Source organism: Eubalaena glacialis, chromosome 10 (assembly GCF_028564815.1).
Source record: "Eubalaena glacialis isolate mEubGla1 chromosome 10, mEubGla1.1.hap2.+ XY, whole genome shotgun sequence".
Taxonomy (NCBI): Eukaryota; Metazoa; Chordata; class Mammalia; order Artiodactyla; family Balaenidae; genus Eubalaena; species Eubalaena glacialis.
The window spans coordinates 12446916-12467649 of NC_083725.1; the positions used below are offsets into that span (position 1 = coordinate 12446916).

General features: G+C 50.3%; 1 protein-coding gene across 2 annotated transcripts in view; it reads right to left on the reverse strand.

Moving 5' to 3' along the window:
- Positions 1–20734, reverse strand: part of GRIK4 (glutamate ionotropic receptor kainate type subunit 4) — a 455581-nt gene that overhangs the window by 294319 nt on the left and 140528 nt on the right. For both annotated transcript variants that reach the window (XM_061202461.1, XM_061202462.1), the window contains exon 2: positions 16414–16545. In XM_061202461.1, the coding sequence (XP_061058444.1) occupies positions 16414–16495 (82 nt within the window). In that variant the 5' untranslated portion in view covers positions 16496–16545. The remainder of the gene's footprint in view (positions 1–16413; positions 16546–20734) is intronic.

The following is a 20734-nucleotide window of genomic DNA, read 5'->3' on the forward strand; positions in this document are numbered from 1 at the left end:
GCCGAGGGCTGAGGTGGAGCCGGCCGCCCACACCGTGCTGTGGGAGCGGGAAAGGGCAGAGAGCCCTGTGAGTGGGGACGGAAAGGACAGTCAGGGAAGTTTTCTTAGAGGAACAGCGAGGCCTTGAATGATGAAGAAAATTCTGCAGGGCAGGCAAGGTGAGGAGTATTCCAGGAGGATGGAGCAAAGGCCCAGAGATTGGAGAGGCAGGGGCGTTCCGGGGACTCCAGTGTGTCTGGAGGGCAGGATGCCCACTGGTGAGTGTTTACAGGGCAGGGATGGGAATGGGGACATGATGATGAACGGTGGGGCTGTCTAGATGGTCTGCAGCCTGCCTGCAAAGGCTTCAGATGCCCTGGAAAGGAGCTTGAGCTTCCTTCTAGAAAGACGAGCTGGGCAAGAGGGAGGAAGTGAGAGGTGAAAGGGAGAGCGGCCAGGGGCTCCGAGGGGCTGTGGTGGAACAAGTCTCCCATGTGATGGGACACGACTTCCGATCCTCGGGCACCAGGGCCCAGAAGTGCCCAGGCCTCTACCACCTCCACCTTCAGACGCCCTGACTGCCCCACTCTGGGGCTTGGGCAGGGAGGTCCCATCGTCCGAGAAACCTTTACTCAACATCCCGAAACCCTCATTCCCCGCCCCACCCAGTGGCCTGCTCCAGGTGTGTCCCAGGTGGCCCTGGGTGGAGCATGCCCGGGGACTGCTGGCAGCTCATCCTGAGCAGGTCGTAAAGCACTCAGAAAGCACAAAGGAAGCCAAGAACTCCAGTCTCCACATGCTTTTCAGGCCTCAGGGACAAGTTTTCTATTCTTTTCCTGGGTTGTTTACTCAAAAAGTTAAGCTTAAGCGAAAGAGGACAGGACACTGGTTTTGAAGTAGGCAGGACAGTATCATGGGCATATGGCTGCCAGAGGTTTTGACGCTGGCTCCGGACTCACACCAGCTGTGTGACCCTGGGTGACTTATTTAACTCTCTGAGCCTCAGCTTTCTCATCTGTAAAACAGACACGATGGCAGCATTCAACGACTTTGAACAGTGTGGTCCCTGGCACATAACAAATATTACTTAATAAATGTTGCTATTATTATAAGTCTAGATATTTCTGACCCCCAAAGCCCCAACTCTTACTTTATACTCTTCTCTCCCTTTTTTTTAGGGTGTCCTCTCCAACTCCCATCCCCACTCCCTCTATACCAAAGGACTGCCCCTTTTTTTAAAAAAATACTCCTGGGACTTCCCTGGCAGTCCAGTGGTTAAGACTCCACGCTTCCACTGCGTGGGGCGTGGGTTCGATCCCTGGTCGGGGAACTACGATCCCGCATGCTGCGGGGCACGGCCAAAAAATAATAATAATAAAAATTAAAAATACTCCTAGCAGAGCCTGTCACCTGGTCTTCAGGACCACCTGCCAAGCCCCCTTCTCTCTCAGTCCCCTGGGGCTTTGTGCTGATCTTACAATGCAGGGACTCTCCGGGTCCCTCTCCTTGGCACCTTCCTGGGAGAGAAGCACCCAGTACATTTAACAGGGCAGAATAAATAGCAATAATAATATATGTTCAGGCATTAGCCGCATAAGTAATCAAAGATCACTGCCATATGATTCCTGGTTAAACATCATTTGGAATCTAATAAATAAGCGGCTGTAAATACAGGCAGCAAGCAGATTCGTCCCCTCTGAGCGGCGCAGCCTCTGCTCTTATTTTTAGCCTAAAGGTGCCTTCAGCGCTACTCTTGTGGTTCAATTTTAAGTTAATTTCTCCGTCAAATGTCTGCAAAGGAAACCGGCAAGGGCAGGGGGCAATGAGCGGGGCTCAGGTGCGGCGTCTGCCTTCTGCTTCTCTAAAGAAATCAAGGCGTCCCGGGGGTCTTGGGTAGAACTCGTTCATACCCACCTTCTCCCCACTCCTCCCAGGGGCTCCGCGGAGGGGAGCACAGCAGGGGCAAGGATGGGAAGTGCCTAGTGTGGCGGACAGAGCATGGGCTTGGGGCCAAAGAAATCTGGGTTCAAATCCAGGGTTTTGGGGCTTCCCTGGTGGCGCAGTGGTTAAGAATCCGCCTGCCAATGCAGGGGACACGGGCTCGAGCCCTGGTCCGGGAAGATCCCACATGCCGTGGAGCAACTAAGCCCATGCGCCACGACTACTGAGACTGCGCTCTAGAGCCACGAGCCACAACTACTGAGCCCACATGCCACAACTACTAAAGCCCACACACCTAGAGCCTGTGCTCCACAACAAGAGAAGCCACCGCAATGAGAAGCCCGCACACCACAACAAAGACCCAATGCAGCCAAAAATAAATAAATAAAATAAATTTATAAAAAAAAAAATCCAGGGTCTTCCATGTTCTGCATGGGTGACCTCAGTCTCTCCAAGCCTGGGTTTCTGTACCTACAGACCAGACATTATCAAACCTACCTCTGAAGATCGTTGTAAAAATTAAATGATGTAATTTATAGACAGTGATGGGCACATATTAGGTGCTCAATACATATGAATGTCATTCCATCCCCTGTGATACGGTCCTTGAAAGTGATGGTCCCCCGTCCTCTCATTAGATGGAAACAGGCAACATATCAAGAAGGTAAAAGGAAGCCCAAAGTGCCAACGTGCCCATGGTCCCCGGACCATAGTCATCATTGCTTAACTCTGGAGCTGGCCGGTTAGCATTCAATGCTTCCCTGCTTTGTGCTGTCCTGGAGTTCCTTCGTGTCTGAGTTTTGCCTTTTCGCATTAGAACATTAACAACAAAATATCCTGTTTCCAGTATTTCCCACAGACCCCAGGCCGCTGCAGGGCGCTGTCAGCGTTAAATAAGGACCAAGGGACAGAGGAACAAAGTTGGACCAGCCCTAAAGCCCAGGTCTCCTAATTCCTTACTCATAGCAATACCTTCCTATATCACATGCCCTCCTAAAACACAAGAGGATCTGTTCCTTTCTGGAAGGATGACAAGCAGGGTAGGAGACCGTTTGCTGGGACTCTGGGGTGACATTATTCTTTCTAGGCCCCATGGCAGGAAATAAACACATCACTCCAAGTCAAGCCCAGCAGAGCCCACGTGACGTGGCTTCAGATAACATTCTGCTTGTAGGTTACTCCTTTAGAGCCCTGACATGTTAAATCGACGTGATGAAGTGCTTCCCGTTACACAGTCCCTTCCCAGCTCTCTCTCTCCTGTGGCACAGTCTCAGTCACAGTCATGTGGCCGTCCTGTCGGGGTCCCTCTACCCATCGAGGGAACGCATTGGCTTCAGGGCTCTGGGCTTGTCTGCTTCTCATGCAAAAGGGTTGACCTTAACAGGAGTCAGGCAATCAGATCAAGGGTTGGACTGGGGCCAGTTTCCAAGTGCCAGCACAGTTCCCTGCACACAGCACTGCTCATGAGAATGATTTCAAGAGGCTCAGGCTCCTATCTTGGGAGCCATCCAAACAGAGGAACAGAATAATGGTCCCCAAAGATGTCCAGGTCCTAATCCCCGGAATCTGCCAATGTGTTACCTTCCATGGCAAAACGGACTTTGCAGAGGTCATTAAGGTTACAGACCTTGAGATGGGGGGATTATCCTGGATTATCCCGGCAGGCTCAGTACAATCTCATGAGTTCTTAAAATCAGAGAACCTTTTGTGGCTGAGGTCAGGGAGCTGTGATCTGAGAATGACATGATCCTGAGCTTTGAGGATGGAAGAAGGGGGCCATGAGCCAAGGGATGCAGCAGACTCTAGAAGCTGGGAACAGCCTCAGCTGACAGCCAGTAATAAAGTAAGAACCTTGATTTTATAACTGCAAGGAACTGAATCCTGCCAGCAACCAAAATGAGCAGGAAATGGATTCTCCCCTAGAGCCTCCAGAAAGGCTCACAGCCCTGCTGACATCTTAGTTTTAGCTCAACAAGACCCATGCTGGACTTCTGACTGTAAATTAATAAATTTATCTGGATTAAACCACTAAGTCTGTGGTAATTTGTTATGGCAGCAGTAGAACATTGTAGTAATAGTAATTATAATAGTATTACTGATAATAACTATTATTTATTGGTCTCCTACTAATTATCAGGCACTGTGCTAGCTGTTTTGCATATGTTATCGTACATAAACCTCAATAGACAGGGTGAGTATTATTACCCCCATTTTATAGTAGAATACAGAGGCCAAATAATTTGCCCAAGGTCACATGCTGAAACTATAATTCATTTCCAAGTTTGTGTGTCAATAAAGCCCAATCCCACTCTACAACCCTACGATGCCACCCAGAATTATGCTTGCCACAATGTTGGGCAAACTACTATTTTTGCAAGAAACAAAAGAAAGGGAACTGATATTTATTAAATATTACTAGATGCTACACACCATGTATGGTACTTTACATATCTCCTTTCAATTAACACGATAACCTCCTGCATGCTAAAGTGTTATCTCCAGCTTACAGATGGGAAACTGAGCATGAGAAAGGTTGAATAATTTTCCTGAAGGAACGTGGCTAAGAAGGGAGAGTCATACCCATGGATTTTGAATCCAAGGCTGCCTTGTCCATAATGCCTAGGATATGAAGACTTGAATGTGAAGTCCAAGCTCCCCCAGGTGACCATCCTCATGGCTTCATGGTAAGATAGGCACTGGATCGAGACCCAAAAGGGAGCCCCGCCCAGGCTGTAACCACAAGCCAAAGGCAACAGCTCCCGCCCATCCCACAAGAGGGTGGCCCTGTCCAGCGGCCAGTACTGCTCTCTGAGAGATAATCCCTGGGCAGATGAGGAAGAAGTTGATTAAATAAAGGGAGAGCTCCAATGGGGGCGATCCATAGATACACGCTATTTCATCTCCACCAAGTCCACTCGTTTCCACTTCACAACTAAATTCCTTTAGCTCTCGAGGTTTTCCCAACTGGCTCTAAAGGGGAAATTGGCATTCAACCACCGTTAGAGGTAAAAGTCCCTTTAGGTTCAGGAGCTCCAAGGGCTCCAGGAGGAGCAGGGAGAATTCCTTACAGATGGCCATCAGAAAGCGCTCCCCTTCCCTGTCCGCTGGCCCGAGGCTGCCCGGTGGCTGCCCAGAGGTGTGAGGCCAGCTACTGCCACTCTGTTCCCACCCAGGCCGCGGCCGGTGCCTCTTTGGAACGAGTCCTTAGCAGAGCTTCCTGCTGAGGCCCCCAGGGCTATCCACTTCCCTTTTCTGTCATCTCGGAGAAAATCCTTGTTCTTTCATCTGTGAGCTGAAAGCTCAGTCTCACATGGTTAGATCCCTGCCACTGGGGGAAATTTATGAGTGTTGCCAGCCAAGTGGCATTCCCTCCCCTGCCAGTGTCTCTCCCTGCTTGAAAGACCACGTACTATAAAGGATGGGAAAGCACATCTCGGAAGAAGCCACAGGGGTGACACAACCTAGGGAACCTCCCAGCACCCGACTCCTTAACACAGGTATCTTCAGACATGGGGGCAACCTGCTGCCTGCTTTCAAAGAGTGGCATCAGGTCTGGGGTTGAGAGCAAAGTCAGCCTGAGAAGAGCCGGAGCTGGGGGTGTGAGGGAGCATTTCACAGGATGTAGATGGAGACCTAGATGGGCTTTTTTTAGCCAAAAGACGGGTCAGCCAGGGTTTGGTGGGCATGGGTCCGACCGGGGGCTCTGAACCTGGAGACCAGATCCCATCAGGCCGGAGCAGGTGCCTGGAAGCAGATGAGGGGAGTGCCTACCTCTGATGTGGGGACACATCCTACCTGGGAAGGAGAAAAGAGAAAACCCAGTCAGAGGAGAGTGACCAGGATGACAAGTGGAATCCAAATGCTGAGAAGGAAGGAACAGTCAGATGAATCTCTGAAAGAAAGAAGATGCTGGGGGCTGTGAAATGACAGTGCTTCAGATCTCGGACATGCCGTGAGAGGGAAGAGCGCAAGGCCTGCTCTGTAGGCTCCTGGGGGACAGACAGAGCTAGGACAGTAGGTGGAAGGCACAGAGAGACAGATGTGGCTCACCACATAGGAAAACCGATGGTCGGAGCTCTTCAAAAGTGGACTGGGTTATACTGGGGACCCTTGCCACCATCAAGATCTTGTGAATCTAAGTACAAGCAGACAGGCCAGGTGAAGCACTGGGAGAGTCTGTGGCAGACAAGAAGCAGGGACCCCGGCTAACACTGGCGGCTTCAGGAAAGAGCTGGAAGCAGGTGGCAGGGTCCCAGCTGGGAGGCTGGGTCCACATACAGGTCCCCAAGCTCTAGGAAGACTAAGACAAGCAAGGCCTGACCAGCGTCCCATGGGAGCTCAGAAACAGTCGGAATATGAAAGTGAGGTTTCAGACTTGATGACGAGACAGAAACGTGAGCGCTGCAACGGCCGTACAGCTGGGGGAGGTGACTCTAAGTCAACAGCTCCGCGTTTGGATCTGAGGGACAAAGTAAGACCAGCAGCCAAGACTCATTTTGATGCTGAGTCATTAACCTGCTGGCTTGGACTTCCTCAGAATGGGATGGAGATTAGCCTTTGGACCCAGGGTTTGCCGCAGGGATCAGAGAACCTGGGGACAGGAAGCCAGCAGGGCCAGTGCACCGTCCTCGGCAAGGAACACTTGTTTAGAACTTCTTTTGTGTCGAGTGAGGCCATCATCATCTCTGCCTTCCAACAGCTTTCAGGTTTGAAGCTCCTTTGGGACCTCCCTGGGGTCTGCATCATTCACTCATTCAGTAGACATGTAGTGAGCACCTTCTGTATACCAGGCACTGTCTTACATGCTGGGAAAACAGCAGAGAACAAAACAAAGGGCTTTGCCTGATGGGAGGACTCAGATAATAAACGAATAGGACCCAGTTTGTCAGATGGTGACAAGTGCTATAGAAAAAACAAAGCAAGGAAGAGAGAGAGAGAGAGAGAGATGGAGAGCAGGGCATGACCTACAGTAAGTGAGAGAGTGAACCATGCAGACATCTAGGTGAAGACTGTTCTAGGCAGAGAGAACACCAAGGAAGCCAGGGGGAGGGGCTGGTGTGGAGTGAACAAGAGACAGAGGAGTAAGAGATGAGAACAAATAGTAATAGAACAGTGGGGCAGATCGTGGAGGGCCCTGTGGGAGGGACCCCATAAGGACTCTTTCTTTTCCTCTGACTTGAGATGAGATGAGATGAGATGAGAAGGCACTGGAAGAGTTGAGCAGAGGACTGACATGATTCAACTTACATTTTAAAAGAATCATCCTTGCTACCATTTTGAGAAACAAAAGTGACAGTAAGAGAGAAGCACAGAATCTAGTAGGAAAGCTTTGCAGTGATCCAAGGGAGAGAGAATACTGTCTCGGAACGGGAAAGCCACAGCGGAGGTGGCCAGAAGTGGTTGGGTTCTGGATATACTTGGAAGGTACAGCAAACAGGATTTGCTGATGGGGAGGATATGGGATATCAGAGAAAGATGGGGTCAAGCGTGACTCCAAGGATTGGGACCTAAGTCCAAACAGATAGAATGGCATGACCATGTATGAAACAGGGGAGACGGTAGGAGAAGCAGGCTTGGAGGGGAACATCAACAGTTTGGACAAGTCAAATTTGAGTTTCTCTTAGACATCCAAAAGGGGATGAGGAGTAGGCGTATAAGTCTGGAGTTATGGGGAGAAATCAGAGTGGGAGATGAGACTGGAGAGTCATCGCATCGAAAGCCATGAAACTGAATGAGATCACTAGGGAGTGGGTGGAGAGAGAAGAGGTCTAAGGACAGAACCCTGGGGCACATCCGTATTCAGAGGTCGGACATACGAGGAGGAATCACCAAAGGAGACTGAGAGCCCAATGAGGGAGAGCAAGAACCAAGATGGAGTGCGACCCAGAAGCCAAGAGAGAGAAGCGTTTCAAGGAAGAGCGAGAGAAGCGTTTCAAGGACGAGCGAGAGAAAGACTATGCCAAATGCTGCCTGTGAAATGAGGCCTGGGGACAGATGATTGGATGAGGCCATGGGGGCACCATGGATGGGGGTGAAAATCTGATGGGAGGGAGTCCTATTGATTGGGTAAGAGAGGAGAGGAAATGGAGATAGCTTTGCATAAGAATTCTTTTGCAGAGTGTCTCTGCAATGGGAAGGAGAGAAATAGGGGGTTAGCTGAAGAAGGATGTGGGGTTAAGGGAGGTTTTTAAGATGAGAGATCATTCAGATCCACTAGCCAGTAGCAGGGACCATTACCTCAGTGTGAAAAGCCCACGACACCGGAAAGGTAGAGAAGATAGAGCCCAGTCTCTCGATGCTGTTAGGCTGGTGGGACAGATGAAATTCAAATAAGGTTTTTTAAATGTTTGCAAAAATAGGCGGGTATGGACCAATGAAGACAGTGCAACCCGTGTGTGACTGAGTCAGCATGCGTACCTCCTGCGCTCTGAGAATTCTGGAAGTAAGAGCTTTCCAAACCGGGTGTGGATTCTTGGCTCTTAGAAAGAGGTGAATTTAAAGCAGGATTTAGAAAAAGGGGAGAGACAGCATTTGGTGGAGGAGTGGAGAAGTGTGCTCCAGGCAGGGGAAGGCTAAGAGATGCCAACAGTGCCATTCCCAATAACAGGTGTCACTTTCCCAGCACTTACTACACGCCTGACACTGTTCTTTCTAGGTAATAACTCATTGAATTCTCATAAAAACATGAGGTAGCAACTACTGTCATCCATGTTACAGATAAAAAAACTGAAGCACTAAGAAATTAAGTTCTCGCTCAAGGTCATATAACTAGTAAAGGGTGGCGCTCGGATTCAAACCCAAGCAGTCTGGTTAGAGCACAGGCTCTGGCGTCCACCTCTACACCATGATGGAGCCTTCCTGAGCCAACCCCAGTGCTACTCAGAACACATCAGGCTCTGTGGTGTCCCCCTTGCTCTCCAGACCCCTATCAGCTTGGAATAGCCATGGAAGGCAACTGGGTGAGTCAGGACAGAAGGGGCTAAGGGAAGAGGGAAAGACATGAGGGACCCTCTCATGGGCTGCCCCAGGTGGTCACCCACCCCCAGTTACATTGGTTTTCCTCCTGAGTCTAGCACGGTGGCACTACCTCCCGGTCAGGGGCTGGGCATGGTCCCGGCATGGCCCCACCAGGCACCTGCTGAGCCCGGACTGGATGAGTTGGCTCCGCCCTCTGCATCACGCCCCTCATCGGTGTGGGCTTAAGAGGCAGCGGACCCCCCACAAGCTGATCGGCCCCTAACTCAGCTCGATGGGAAGAAACACACACCAACAAGACACAGAGGGGCTGCTGGCCAGCCCGACAGCTATCGGCAACCCCCGTCCAGCTTTCTGCCCCCGCATCCAGACTAATGAGAGCTAAGTGTGACCGCTGTCTTGCCTGCAGCTGAGCTGCGAGGCTGTGAGTGGGATGCGCGGGCTCCGCCGAGGCACACACGTGTCTCCCGCCCACTTGGGCTCACACACACACGCAGGCGCTCAGCTGAGAGCAGGCAGCAGCCTCTGTGCTTCTCCGACACCTCAGCGCTCAGCGGTGGCCACAGGGAGAAAGGAAACACCCAGACAGGTCTACACCAACAGAGTAAGGAGACTCAGGAGGGCTTCATGTCTTATCTGGCTTAAGCAACTGTGGCCGAATGGGGTCATGGCTTAAATCAGGCAGATGGCTGCCTCCACTCTAAACTCCCATGAATGGTTGTTAATGAGAACACAATGATAATAGGATGCCTCTCAAAGAGTATGAGAACAGACCAAAGGCTAAAGTATTCTAGCACAGGAGCCCAGCTTGGAAGGGGTCCTGGAGGTACCAGGTCCAACCTCCCACTGATGCTGAACTCTCTGTCCAGCCCAGCTACGGCCACCTCCAGCTGTGGGGACCACAGTATCATAACAGCCCATTCCATCTGTCGGGTAAACATTTTTTTATATCAAACCCAAATCTCCCTCCATAATTATCATCTCTCCCTACAACAAACCACCCTCCCAAAACTAGAGCTTGCTAATGACTCACTCCCCACCCCAAGACTCTTGTAAACCACTTCACAGAGCTGGACAGGCTTTTGAAATTCTGACAAAATATTACCATGCCAGTTCTCTCAAATCATGTGTGTCTCTGCCAGGCAGGGCTTCACCCAGCAGGACAGAAGATACTGTGGGTCAGCACATGTGTGGAGGGGGCAAAATGAGAGTCCGGGGAAACCAGGCCATTCTAGCACCAATGGACACAGGCAGCCACGTACCAAAATTAGTTGGAAATCAGCTCTATGATCTAGGGCTTTTAGCTAGGGAACAACAGCCGCCTCCCTTCTCTCCAATACCCCTGCTTCTGGGACCTTTCCCAGTTTCCTCCCGCAGACTCACCATGATATGCTTAAGAAAACATAATGTTTCCTACTGTCACCTGCCTGTTCTCTTTAACTCAGCCTGATTTCATGAGGTCCTGGGTGTTGGCACTCTGGCCCATGGTGGCTTTCCCATCAAGAATGTACTGCTGGGGCTTCCCTGGTGGCGCAGTGGTTGAGAATCTGCCTGCTAATGCAAGGGACACGGGTTCGATCCCTGGTCCGGGAAGATCCCACATGCCGCGGAGCAAGTAAGCCCGTGCGCCACAACTACTGAGCCTGCGCTCTAGAGCCCGTGAGCCACAACTACTAAGCCCGCGTGCCACAACTACTGAAGCCCACACACCTAGAGCCCGTGCTCCACAACAAAGAGAAGCCACCACAGTGAGAAGCCCGCGCACCGCAACGAAGAGTAGCCCCCGCTCACCACAACTGGAGAAAGCCCACGCGCAGCGACGAAGACCCAGCACAGCCAGGAAGGAAGGAAGAAAGAAAAAGAAAGAATGAATGTACTGCTGGGACTTCCCTGGCGGTCCAGTAGTTAGGACTCCATGCTCCCACTTCAGGGGACATGGGTTCGATCCCTGGTCAAGGAACTAAGATCCCACAAGCTGCGCAGCCAAAAAAAAAAAAAAAGAATGTACTGCCAACAGCCTAGGCTATTCAGGACTCTGCCACCTCAGCTGTCCTCTGGTCCTCTGACTGGACTCAATAGGCCAGGCCCCCTTTGTCCCTGCCTGGGAGATGTCCTGTCCTCTTACTCCCCTCCATGCGAGCTTGGGCAAGCCACAAACTCTGTGAAGCTCAGCCTCCTCTTCCATAAGATGTGTTTACTTCTACCGACCTTGCAGCTTGTTGGTGAAACTGAATTAACACATGTGTAAGAACATGTTATACACTGTAAACCGTGGCACCAATGTCACCAGGCAGTTGGGAGTCAGGAATCCTGGCACTGCCACAGTGGCCTTTGCCAGCTCACTTTGCCTACTGGGACCCCAGTTTTTCATATGTGTAAAATGGAGCACCTAGGCCTAATTCATCCCTCACTTCTCAGCAGAAGAGACTATGGCCGGAGGCTGTAGTTCACAAGTGGGTTCTGGAAAGGTTGAGAGAAGATAAACGTCCTCAAAGTATCCGGTGTGGTGCTCCTGGCAGAAGACCAAGCCGCAGGCGAAGACAGATGACTCCACACGGTACACTGGCCTGGATGCCTTTCTAACGGCAGCCAAGTCTCCCTTATCCCTCTGAAGATGTGGTGGCAGCAGGGGTGGGGCAGGAAGGAGAGGAGAGACAGCCTTGTGCAAGCACACATGCAGGCAGACACCCTCACGGACTGTCTTTGGCAAAATATTTACTCTTGCAAATACGTATTTTGTACACTTATTGTTAAATAAAACCAGTTGGCATTTTTGAGCACTGACCAATATCTGGGAGAAGAGAAATTTGAAAACTGACAGGTCAGTTCAAGATTCAAAACTTGCCATTAGATAATTCATCCTGCAAACATTTCTGAAGTACCCCTATGGGCCAGGCACTGTGCTAGACCCAGGAATACAGACATAAAAAGAAAGACACAGATCTCCTAAGGTGTTCGTCAGGGGAGGGATCAGTGTCCCAGAAAGCTTTGTACATGGATTCCCTCTCTAGATGACAGATGAAGGAGAAAGTCATCAATTTCTATTTGTCACTAATGTGAAAGACCAACTGATTGCTTATATGGGTGACAATTTGGAAAAGAGATCAAGAGTTACACACTGATGAAAATCTCATAAATCACATCACGTGATCACATCACGTGGTCACAGTATGAAGGGGAGCCCACCACTCAAAAAACCCCACAGTGAGTCCTCGGCAAGGCACAGAATTCTGTTGGTATATTTGGATCTTGGTGTGTCCGATATATTTAATACATAGCAGAACAGGATAAGAAAACCAGTGCTTTTTATTCCTCCCCCTTGCCTCCCCCAATTCTCTTATTATCTTCATCTTCATAACATTTGAATGTTCTATGTTTAACATTCTCTCTGCAGGACTTGGAGCTCATTGAGGGAAACCACCTCAGTAAAAAATGGGAGATGTAAAGTGCTTGGGGTCCTAGTAAGACAGAGTGTCAAATAAATCCAAGCTCTTGCTGCTTCACCTCAAACGGAAAACTTAAACAAGAAAGAGGTTCAATTGCTACAATAACCTGCTGACGTCTAGTGCCACCCACGCTGAGCAGGACTCTGTACCACCCTGAACGAGCCTTTCAAATCCCCAGGCCTCAGTTTCCTCATCTGTCTGATGGACTTTGTCTGGGCCCTTAGGAAATTATTTGGGAGTGAAAGGATCAAAAAAGAGCAATAGACTATAAAAGCAATAATGATTCCATCTTTCAATTCCTTTGCCGGATAGAACACAATATATTTAATGTGACTGCTGTGATAATGGGATATCCCAAATGTCTCCAGGGGTGTAAAGCTGCAGTACAGCAAAGCAGAAAGAGAAGCTTTGGAGACAGGTTCAAACTGCAGTCTCTGTGTGACCTTAGATGAGTTATTTAAACTCCCCAAGCCTCTGTTTCTTCATCTATAACATCTGATCATTAATTCTGGTGTGAAGATTGCCTGAAATATGTGAAACACCTAGCACAGTGCCTGGCAGAGAGTGAGGTCTTTCCAAGTGGTAATTATTATGGTTATTATTATTATTTAGCACTGTGTCCTCAGTGTTGGCACATAGCACTCAATAAATACTTGTTGAGTGGATTAATAAATGAATAGTTGAATCCCTGTTTTTACCATTATAGCCAAAACTTGCATTAGAACCCAATCAGGATCTCCAGCCCATTCCTCTTTTCTCTTTTAACTAAGACAGATAGATGGACATTTTCTCTTTCTCCTCCTCCTCCTTTTTCTTCTACTTCTTCCAATAAGTCTACCTCTTTAAGCACAGGGAAGACCAGAAGAAACTTTAGAACAATGATGCTGAAGGTGTTCTTGGGAAACCACATCTTGCAAGGGCCGTGGACTCATCCACCCACCCATTCACTGAGTTTGTGTGATATGCTTGCATACGTCAAGTGTCAGGACCTGTGTTACGTGGTCGATCTCCCTTGGAATTCAGAATCTGGTGGGAAAATGCCATAATAATCAGAGCACAACCCAGTAAGTGTGCTGGAACAGGGGAATGGGAGAATGGTCGGAAAAAGATGATCTGACTGCCACCAGCCCCGCCCCCTACTTGCTGTGTGACCTTGGCCAAATCACCACCCCCTCTGGGCCTCCCTCCTCAGCTGTGAAATGAGCAGGTTGGAAAATGGAATCCATAGAATCCTTTACGGTTCTAAGATATAATGATGATCCCTTTAAGTCATGGAGGGCTGAAGAGATGGTGAGGGTGGTCTTTTCGGGGCATTTATTAACTTGCGGCTCTCACAGTCATCACTCAGAGGACCCAGAGGGACAGAAGCAAAATCAAAAGACATTTTCAGAAGAAAGATGACTGAAACAGGTTGACATATGTGTGAGAGTTTGGGGAATTTATGCGGGCAGCCTTGTCATCATAAATAAAATCCCTTTCCCTTACCCAAAGCCTCATTCGTTGAGTAAACACCGGACACTGTAATAGACAATTTGGCTGTATCTCCCGCCCCGTGCCTCACTTGAATGAAAAACAGCAGTCCCACGGCAGGGTAATGGGCTCGCCACCTCTTTACAAACATCCACGTTGTCACCAGCTGACAAGCGGGGCGGGGGTTGGAGCAGGCGGGGCAATTCATCTCCGAGATTCCTGGTCCCTTCATGCAGCCTCACTCTCACAGCCATCTACTCTGAGGCTGGAGGTTTGGGAGGAACCCCAGAAGAATCAAATGTGGGGAGAAGTGACCCGTGGGAAGTGGGGGAAGGAGCAGCAGCCCCTCCCTTTCCTGCGAGCCTCTGGAGGACTTGGGGGACCCGTCGCCATCAACGCTGGTCCAGCCCATCTGTGTGGAAGGCTGCCTGCCGCTAAGCACAGCTACTTGTGTTTTCTTGACCTACTTCTCCTCCCATCCCTGCCCTACTCCACATCCCCTCTGGAGTCCGTGTAATTAGCACCTTTCCATCCATAAAGCTCCTGGCTCCCAGGATAACCAAGGAGACAGCAAAACAAGCCCTGGCATTGCTGTTTTGGCTTTTCTTTACTTTCCTCTCTCTTTGTTGACTTCACTCTGCTTCCTGGCCTCTGTAGATTAGGCCCAGTCTGACCTTGCCAGCCAGCAGGGCCCCTGGCTGGAAATCAGCTGGACGTGGCCTGGCATGAACCAGAACGAGTGCCAGCAGAGAGGACAGAACTGGACAAGCATTGTTCCAAGTGTGGGGATGGGAGCTTGAGGGTCCCTTTGAAGCCCTCCACTGTCGCACAGCAGGCCAGACAGGGATCTGTCAGCTCCACTTTCCGCTTCTCTCCCGGGGAACAAGTGTCAGGAGAGCCGAGGCCGCGAGGAGCTGCCAATTCCGGCTCAATCCCTTTCCGCTTCCCATTAGCGACAAATGGAAATTGATGGGTTACCGCTTTAGCCACTCATTTAGAGGAGGAGAAAACCTCACAGCAAATGCTGAATAACTGGAGGCATCTTATAAATTAAGCACCTTAAGGATATGAACCGTTTTACATGGCTGCTAAGCAGAATTAAATTAGGTTTTGAAGTTTCAGTAGAAGTGAATGGGGAAGAGGGAGGGAAGATTTTGTTTTTAATTCCTTTTTTCAAGTATGCAGAGTGGTGAGCCGAAGGCAGGATGAGGGGAAGAACTGAGTCACTGGTCCTTGTTTCTGATTCCAATCAGCGGCCATTGCATATGCACAGAGAGACGTGCCCATGTACCCACGACGTAACATGGAGTAACTCGGGGACCTGCAGCTCAGCCTCTGGCCCATGATGCCTGGCCTTGCCAGGGCCTCCTGACCACCCACACCACCATCATGCCAATCTCTGGGACCTCAGAACCAGTCCTAATTGCAAGTAGAGGAATTCAGGAGCTTTAGGCCAAGTCCCTGGGATTCTGCATCATGATCTTCATTCTAAATCATCCTCTAACCCTTTCAAGTTCAAGTTTAGGATCCTGCCTCATTCACAGGATCCACATTCCCCCCTTCCCACCCCAGTCTGGGCAGAGGGGCTTCAGGTGGGCCCCCGTCTGGATAACTTGCCTCGTGTTTCGGTCCCTCTAGGGCTGTTGCCTGGCCTTGCCCGGTGGTCCTGCCATTGGACTGATCTTCTTGTGACCAACACACCTGCCTGGATTCCTCACTGCTGTGCCCCACCTGTCTGTCCACAATGACTCCCTTCCCTATACACATGTACACACCCCAATCCCTGACACCCCACGTCTATCCCAGGCCATCAGATGACCACACAGTGTCTGCTGGACTGGACTGTGTCTCCTTGTCTCTGCAGCTGGGGCCATGTCCCCAGGACCTGGAGCAGCAGGCAGTGGCCCAGCCTGCAGTTAAGGAGCTTTGCTCAGTCTTGGAGGTGTTGGGGGGCAGGGGAGGCAGCTGATTTCTCAGGCACTCCTGGACCCCGGAAAGAGCCAAGTCTTCCGCCAGGCACGGGGATGCTGATGGGGCCAGTGGTGGCAGTGCCTGCCCACACCCAGAATGGGCACCCCCATGGCAGCAATGACAAGGGAGGGAGCTGGTGGACACACGCCATTGAAGTGCCCTGTCCTTCCTCTCCAGAACCAGGGTAGGGCGAGCAGACACCAAGGCAAAGGCCCTGCCAAGCAGCTGGGTCAGGGGCACCAAGAACACTTCATCTGAACGCACCCTCCAGCAAGCCTTCTTGGATTGATCAGAGGAGAGAAGAGATGATCTCTGCTCTGCTCTCTAGCCCCTGGATTTGGAAGCAACATGGCCATTCCCACCCTCCTTCACCTACAGCTGTGACCAGCTGAGTCCATCATAGACTGCAACAGGCACTCAGCATCTTTATTCTCATCACAAGAGGAGCTGGACAGCTTGAGCAGATTGTAGCTGTCAGCCTGTCGGCTGCCCCACCACCACCACCCTTGCCCCAGCCAAACTCAGGGAGGGCAGAGTGCGGGGTCAGATGTTCCCTGCGGACACCTGGGGTGTGGGAGAGGCATCGCCCAGGGCTGGGCTGCCCCCAGGGTGCCGTAGGGGCAGCACTTACCGATCCTCAGGGAGTGCGGACTGCAGGCGACCATCACGAGCCACGTGGGAAGCAGCACCAAAGGCGCCGAGACGCGGGGCATCTTCTATAAATCCTCATGGAGCCCTCTGCTGGTCTGGGCATGACATAACTCTGCAGGAGAGCAAGGGAGCATGTGAGTAAGGAGTCCTATGCCCCTGCTGGGAGCCACCTCTCCGGCCCAGTGGCCCGAGCTACCACCCAGACAGCCTCTGTGGGGAGGACCAACACTCCCTCCACGAATCGCTGTGCCTGTAGGGGAGCTCCAGGCCGGCTCCAGGCCTCTGTCCTTCCTGCCTCCGCCCAGACTCACAGAAGCCTCAGGTTCTAAAGCCATCCCCCACCCTGACCGCCATCAAATCAGGGGCAGGCGGGTGTGACTGTGGTCGAATGATTCATAGGCCTCCGCTGTTTAAAAAATGTCTAATTGGGGATGAAAACTTTCATCTGCTCTTAAGAACAGGAGCCACGGGTGAGCAGAAAAGGAGTGGGCGGGAAGGTTAGGCCATCGTCCCGGACACATCGCATGCCCTGCTCTCTGGGGAGTGATGTTGGGGAAGTGATGGGTTCCAGCCCAGCTCCTTCACTTGCCAGCTGCGTGGCTTTTCTCGGTCACTCAACTCCACTTCCCCTCAGGTAGACCTGGCATAACAACACGTGCCTGGATGGGTTGAATTGAGGCCGAGGAGAACACAGGAGAGGCCTGGCCTAGAGCAGGGGCTACCCAAATGTCAGCTCCTCCCTGGCCCAGATGCGAGAGGTCGCTTCTCAGCAAATACTGAGGGCAGAAGCGCACATCCCAGGTCATCAGCTGGTTTCCACATCTGCAGAAAACTAACCCCTCCCCATCCTTCCTCCACCAGCCCCTCTCCCTCCTGAGGCTGGGGTCAAAGCCAGAACCTTGAAGGAGCTGCCTCCCTGCAAGGTAGCATGGGTATTGTCCCTCCCTGAGACCTCCTGGCACCCTGAGATCAGAGTCTGCAGGCCGCCAGCCCTGCCCCATCACTGGGGTGAGGGAGGGGCTGGTGAATACGCAAATATGCTAAACCCAGGTCACCTTTAGTTAGGAGACTAGTATTAAAGTGATTCATTCCCCCCACCTCTAGACAGACAATCCAATAGAAAAATAGGCAAAAGACTAGAACAGACACTTCGGTAATGGTATATCAAAAGCTCTTGGAGCACACTTGAAAAGGTATTCAGGAAAATGCAATTTTAAACTGCAACGAGATATCATTATACACCCACCAGAATGACTTAAAAAAAAAAAAGATACTATTAAGTGTTAGCAAAGATGTGGAGCAACTGGAACTCTTCTACTGTGTCAGTGGGAATGTAAGTCAACATAAGTGTTGTGGAAAACTGGTCTATTAGAGCTTTACACATACCCTGATGTCCAGCAACTCTACAATAGGCATTTCCAGTAGAAATGCATGTATACACTCACCAAAGACATACTAGAATGTTCACAGCAGCACTCTTTGGGTTTCCCCAAACTGGAAACTAGCCAGATGTCCAGCAGCAGAATGGAGAGAGACATTGTCCATTCATACAATGGAATCTTATATGGAAATGAAAATGAACAATCAACAACTCCATGCACCTGTGTGGATGAATCTCACAAACATAATGTTGAGTGGAAGAAACCAGGCACAAAAGAGTATTTACAGTATGATTCTAGCCATAAAAAGTACAAAAGCAGACAAAACCATTGTGTGCTGTACGAAGTCCAGCTAGTGATGACCCTTGCAGGCGGGTGGTGACTAGAAGGGGACACAGGGGGTCTTCTAGAGGTGCTGATGACATCCTGTTTCTTATTCCAGGTGCTGAGCAAAGTGTGCTCAGTTTGTGAAATCTCGTCGAGCTGTACATATCTGATGATAATGTTCACTTTTCCGTATGTGTGTTACACTTAGTAAAGGTTTTGTTTTATGACAATCCCCCCTCCCCACAGAAGCTCGGTGTTGCAGCCTGACCCCGTACCTCGCAGCTTCCTGCACACAACTAGTCCCCTCTGCCTGGAGCGTGCTCCTCTCCCCCCGACCCTTGCCATGTGCCAGGATCGGGGGCCTCTCTATGCCATCCCAGCAGCCTCTAGTGCTGGGCTCAGTGCCAGCTTCTCAAGGGCCAGGACTGTTTCCAGTTTACTGCTGTATCCCCAGAAGTTACTTATACACAACAGGTGCACAGGAGATATTTGTTCAATGGATGGAGGGCCTCAAGCCACTGCCTGCTATAAGGAGACAGAGGAGAATAAAGGATAAAGGATTGGACTGCTGTACACCTGAAACTAACAGAACATTGTAAATCAACTATACTCCAATAAAAATTTTTTTTAAAAAAAGGATAAAGGATTGGAGCAAAGGCAACTCTGCTGTTGGCAAATCAGGCCCAGAATCTTTGCCCCTTAATCCACGGGTGCCGATGCAGGAAGAGATGAAAGCAAACACAGTCTCAAGGGAAGCTTGGCATTCTTACTCGTTATGGGTAAAGTCGACTGTTCAGTGACTGTCTCCCCACTAGAATTCAAGCTCGATGCATGTGGGACAGGAACAGAAATCCTGTTTGTCTGTCTTCTCAGGGCCCAGAACAGTGCCTGGCATATATTACAGCCTCAAGAACTATTTGTTGAGTGGCAAAATGAATGGACTGTCAAAGAGGAAAGAACTGTAAAAATCTGGCTAGGCTATATAAAAGTAATACAAAATATAATCATTTCTGTCAAATGCCTTCCATTTATGCCCAGTCAGCCCGCCGCACAATAATTATTATGCAGACCGCTAAATAGGTGTCAGATTAGCCTGTGTAAATTTTATTTGATGACAGAACTACACTTAATCCATGCAGGCCTGACAGTCATTGTTCATGGCCCTGAAGGCTGGCTGATCCTGGAGACCACATGTAAGGACAATGGCTGAGGTCTTGGGCTGCTCTTGGATACAAAGATGAGAAATAATCTCCCCCCAAACCTTACAGGAATAAAAAGAACCATCATGTCACATGTTTGTAAGGCTCAAGGGTTTGCAAAAGTCTTTCCATAGTCTTTATCTTATTTAATCCACAGAACAAGCTCTATTATTGACAAGGAAGCTGAGCTCAAGAAAGGTGCCTAGCTCAAGGTCCACAAAGCCGTTACGAGGCAAAGCCAGGGCTAGCCAGGGCTCTGACTTCGCTGGGTATTCTTCTGTCACTTACCTATCTGCATATGAGAGCAGATCATGAAGCTTCCAGATTCTTTAACAAAAAACACAAAGAAATTTGAGGTCTTATTTTCAGTTTAATGTTTAGACGAATCTGGTCTTAGAACATAACTGTGCAGCCTTTATTAACTGAAAATAATTTAATAATTTAGGAATAAAAAAAGAAATATTCTAGAAGTAGAGCACCTAGACCCTCTTCCCACTAACATCACCCCTGGTGAGTTTCACCTCCACCCACGAGTTATTTCCACCTGCATGGTGTGGCTTCTAAATCAGCATCTCAAGCCCAGAATCAAGCCCAGAACACCTGCACTGAGACGGCTTCCTCCTGAAATCTCCAGCTGGATTCCCCACAGCACTTCAGACACGCCTCGTCCTGAGGAGGAGGTCTGCTCTCCCCCACTCCCGCCATCTGCTTCTCCTCCTACGTCCTCCTTCTTAGTGGGTGGCACCACGATCCACTAGTCACCCAAGCCAGAAAGCTGAGAGGCACCCTAGAGCTCTCCTCCCCACATCTACTCAGTCAGCAAGTCCCAACAGCCCCGCCTCTATCACCACCGACCCACCGCAGTCCAGACGTCCGCCAGCAGCAACCGGGACTCTGCAACAGCAGCCGTCTTGGTCTCCCTCCCTCTGGTCTTTCCCTCTCCGTTGGTTCTCTGCTGAGTGGCCAAGGGTTCTTACCCAAATGTGAACTTGATAATGACATACCCCCGCCCCAAAGTCTTCCATAGCTCTCCACTGCATTGGGATCAAAAGCAAATTCTTAACTCCAACAGATAAACCCTTCATGATCTGGCTCCTGCCTTCCTGTCTCTACCACCCACCCCACTGCACCGGACCTTCCGCAGAGCTCCCTCAGCAACCACCCTTTGCCTGTGCCCGGACTGCAGTCTCACCCCCTAATGGCCCGGAAACTGTGTCTTCCAGGCTCACTGCATTACCTCCCCTCTGAGGCTTTTTGTGATCCCTTTCCCATCTGCTGCCACCACATCTGGAACGGTCGTCATTAGGGCACACACCCTGCTTATGACGATGCTGCCTGTCTCCCCACAGAACTGTCAGCTGTGATGCAGGGGCCGTGGCAAGTACCAACACACTAT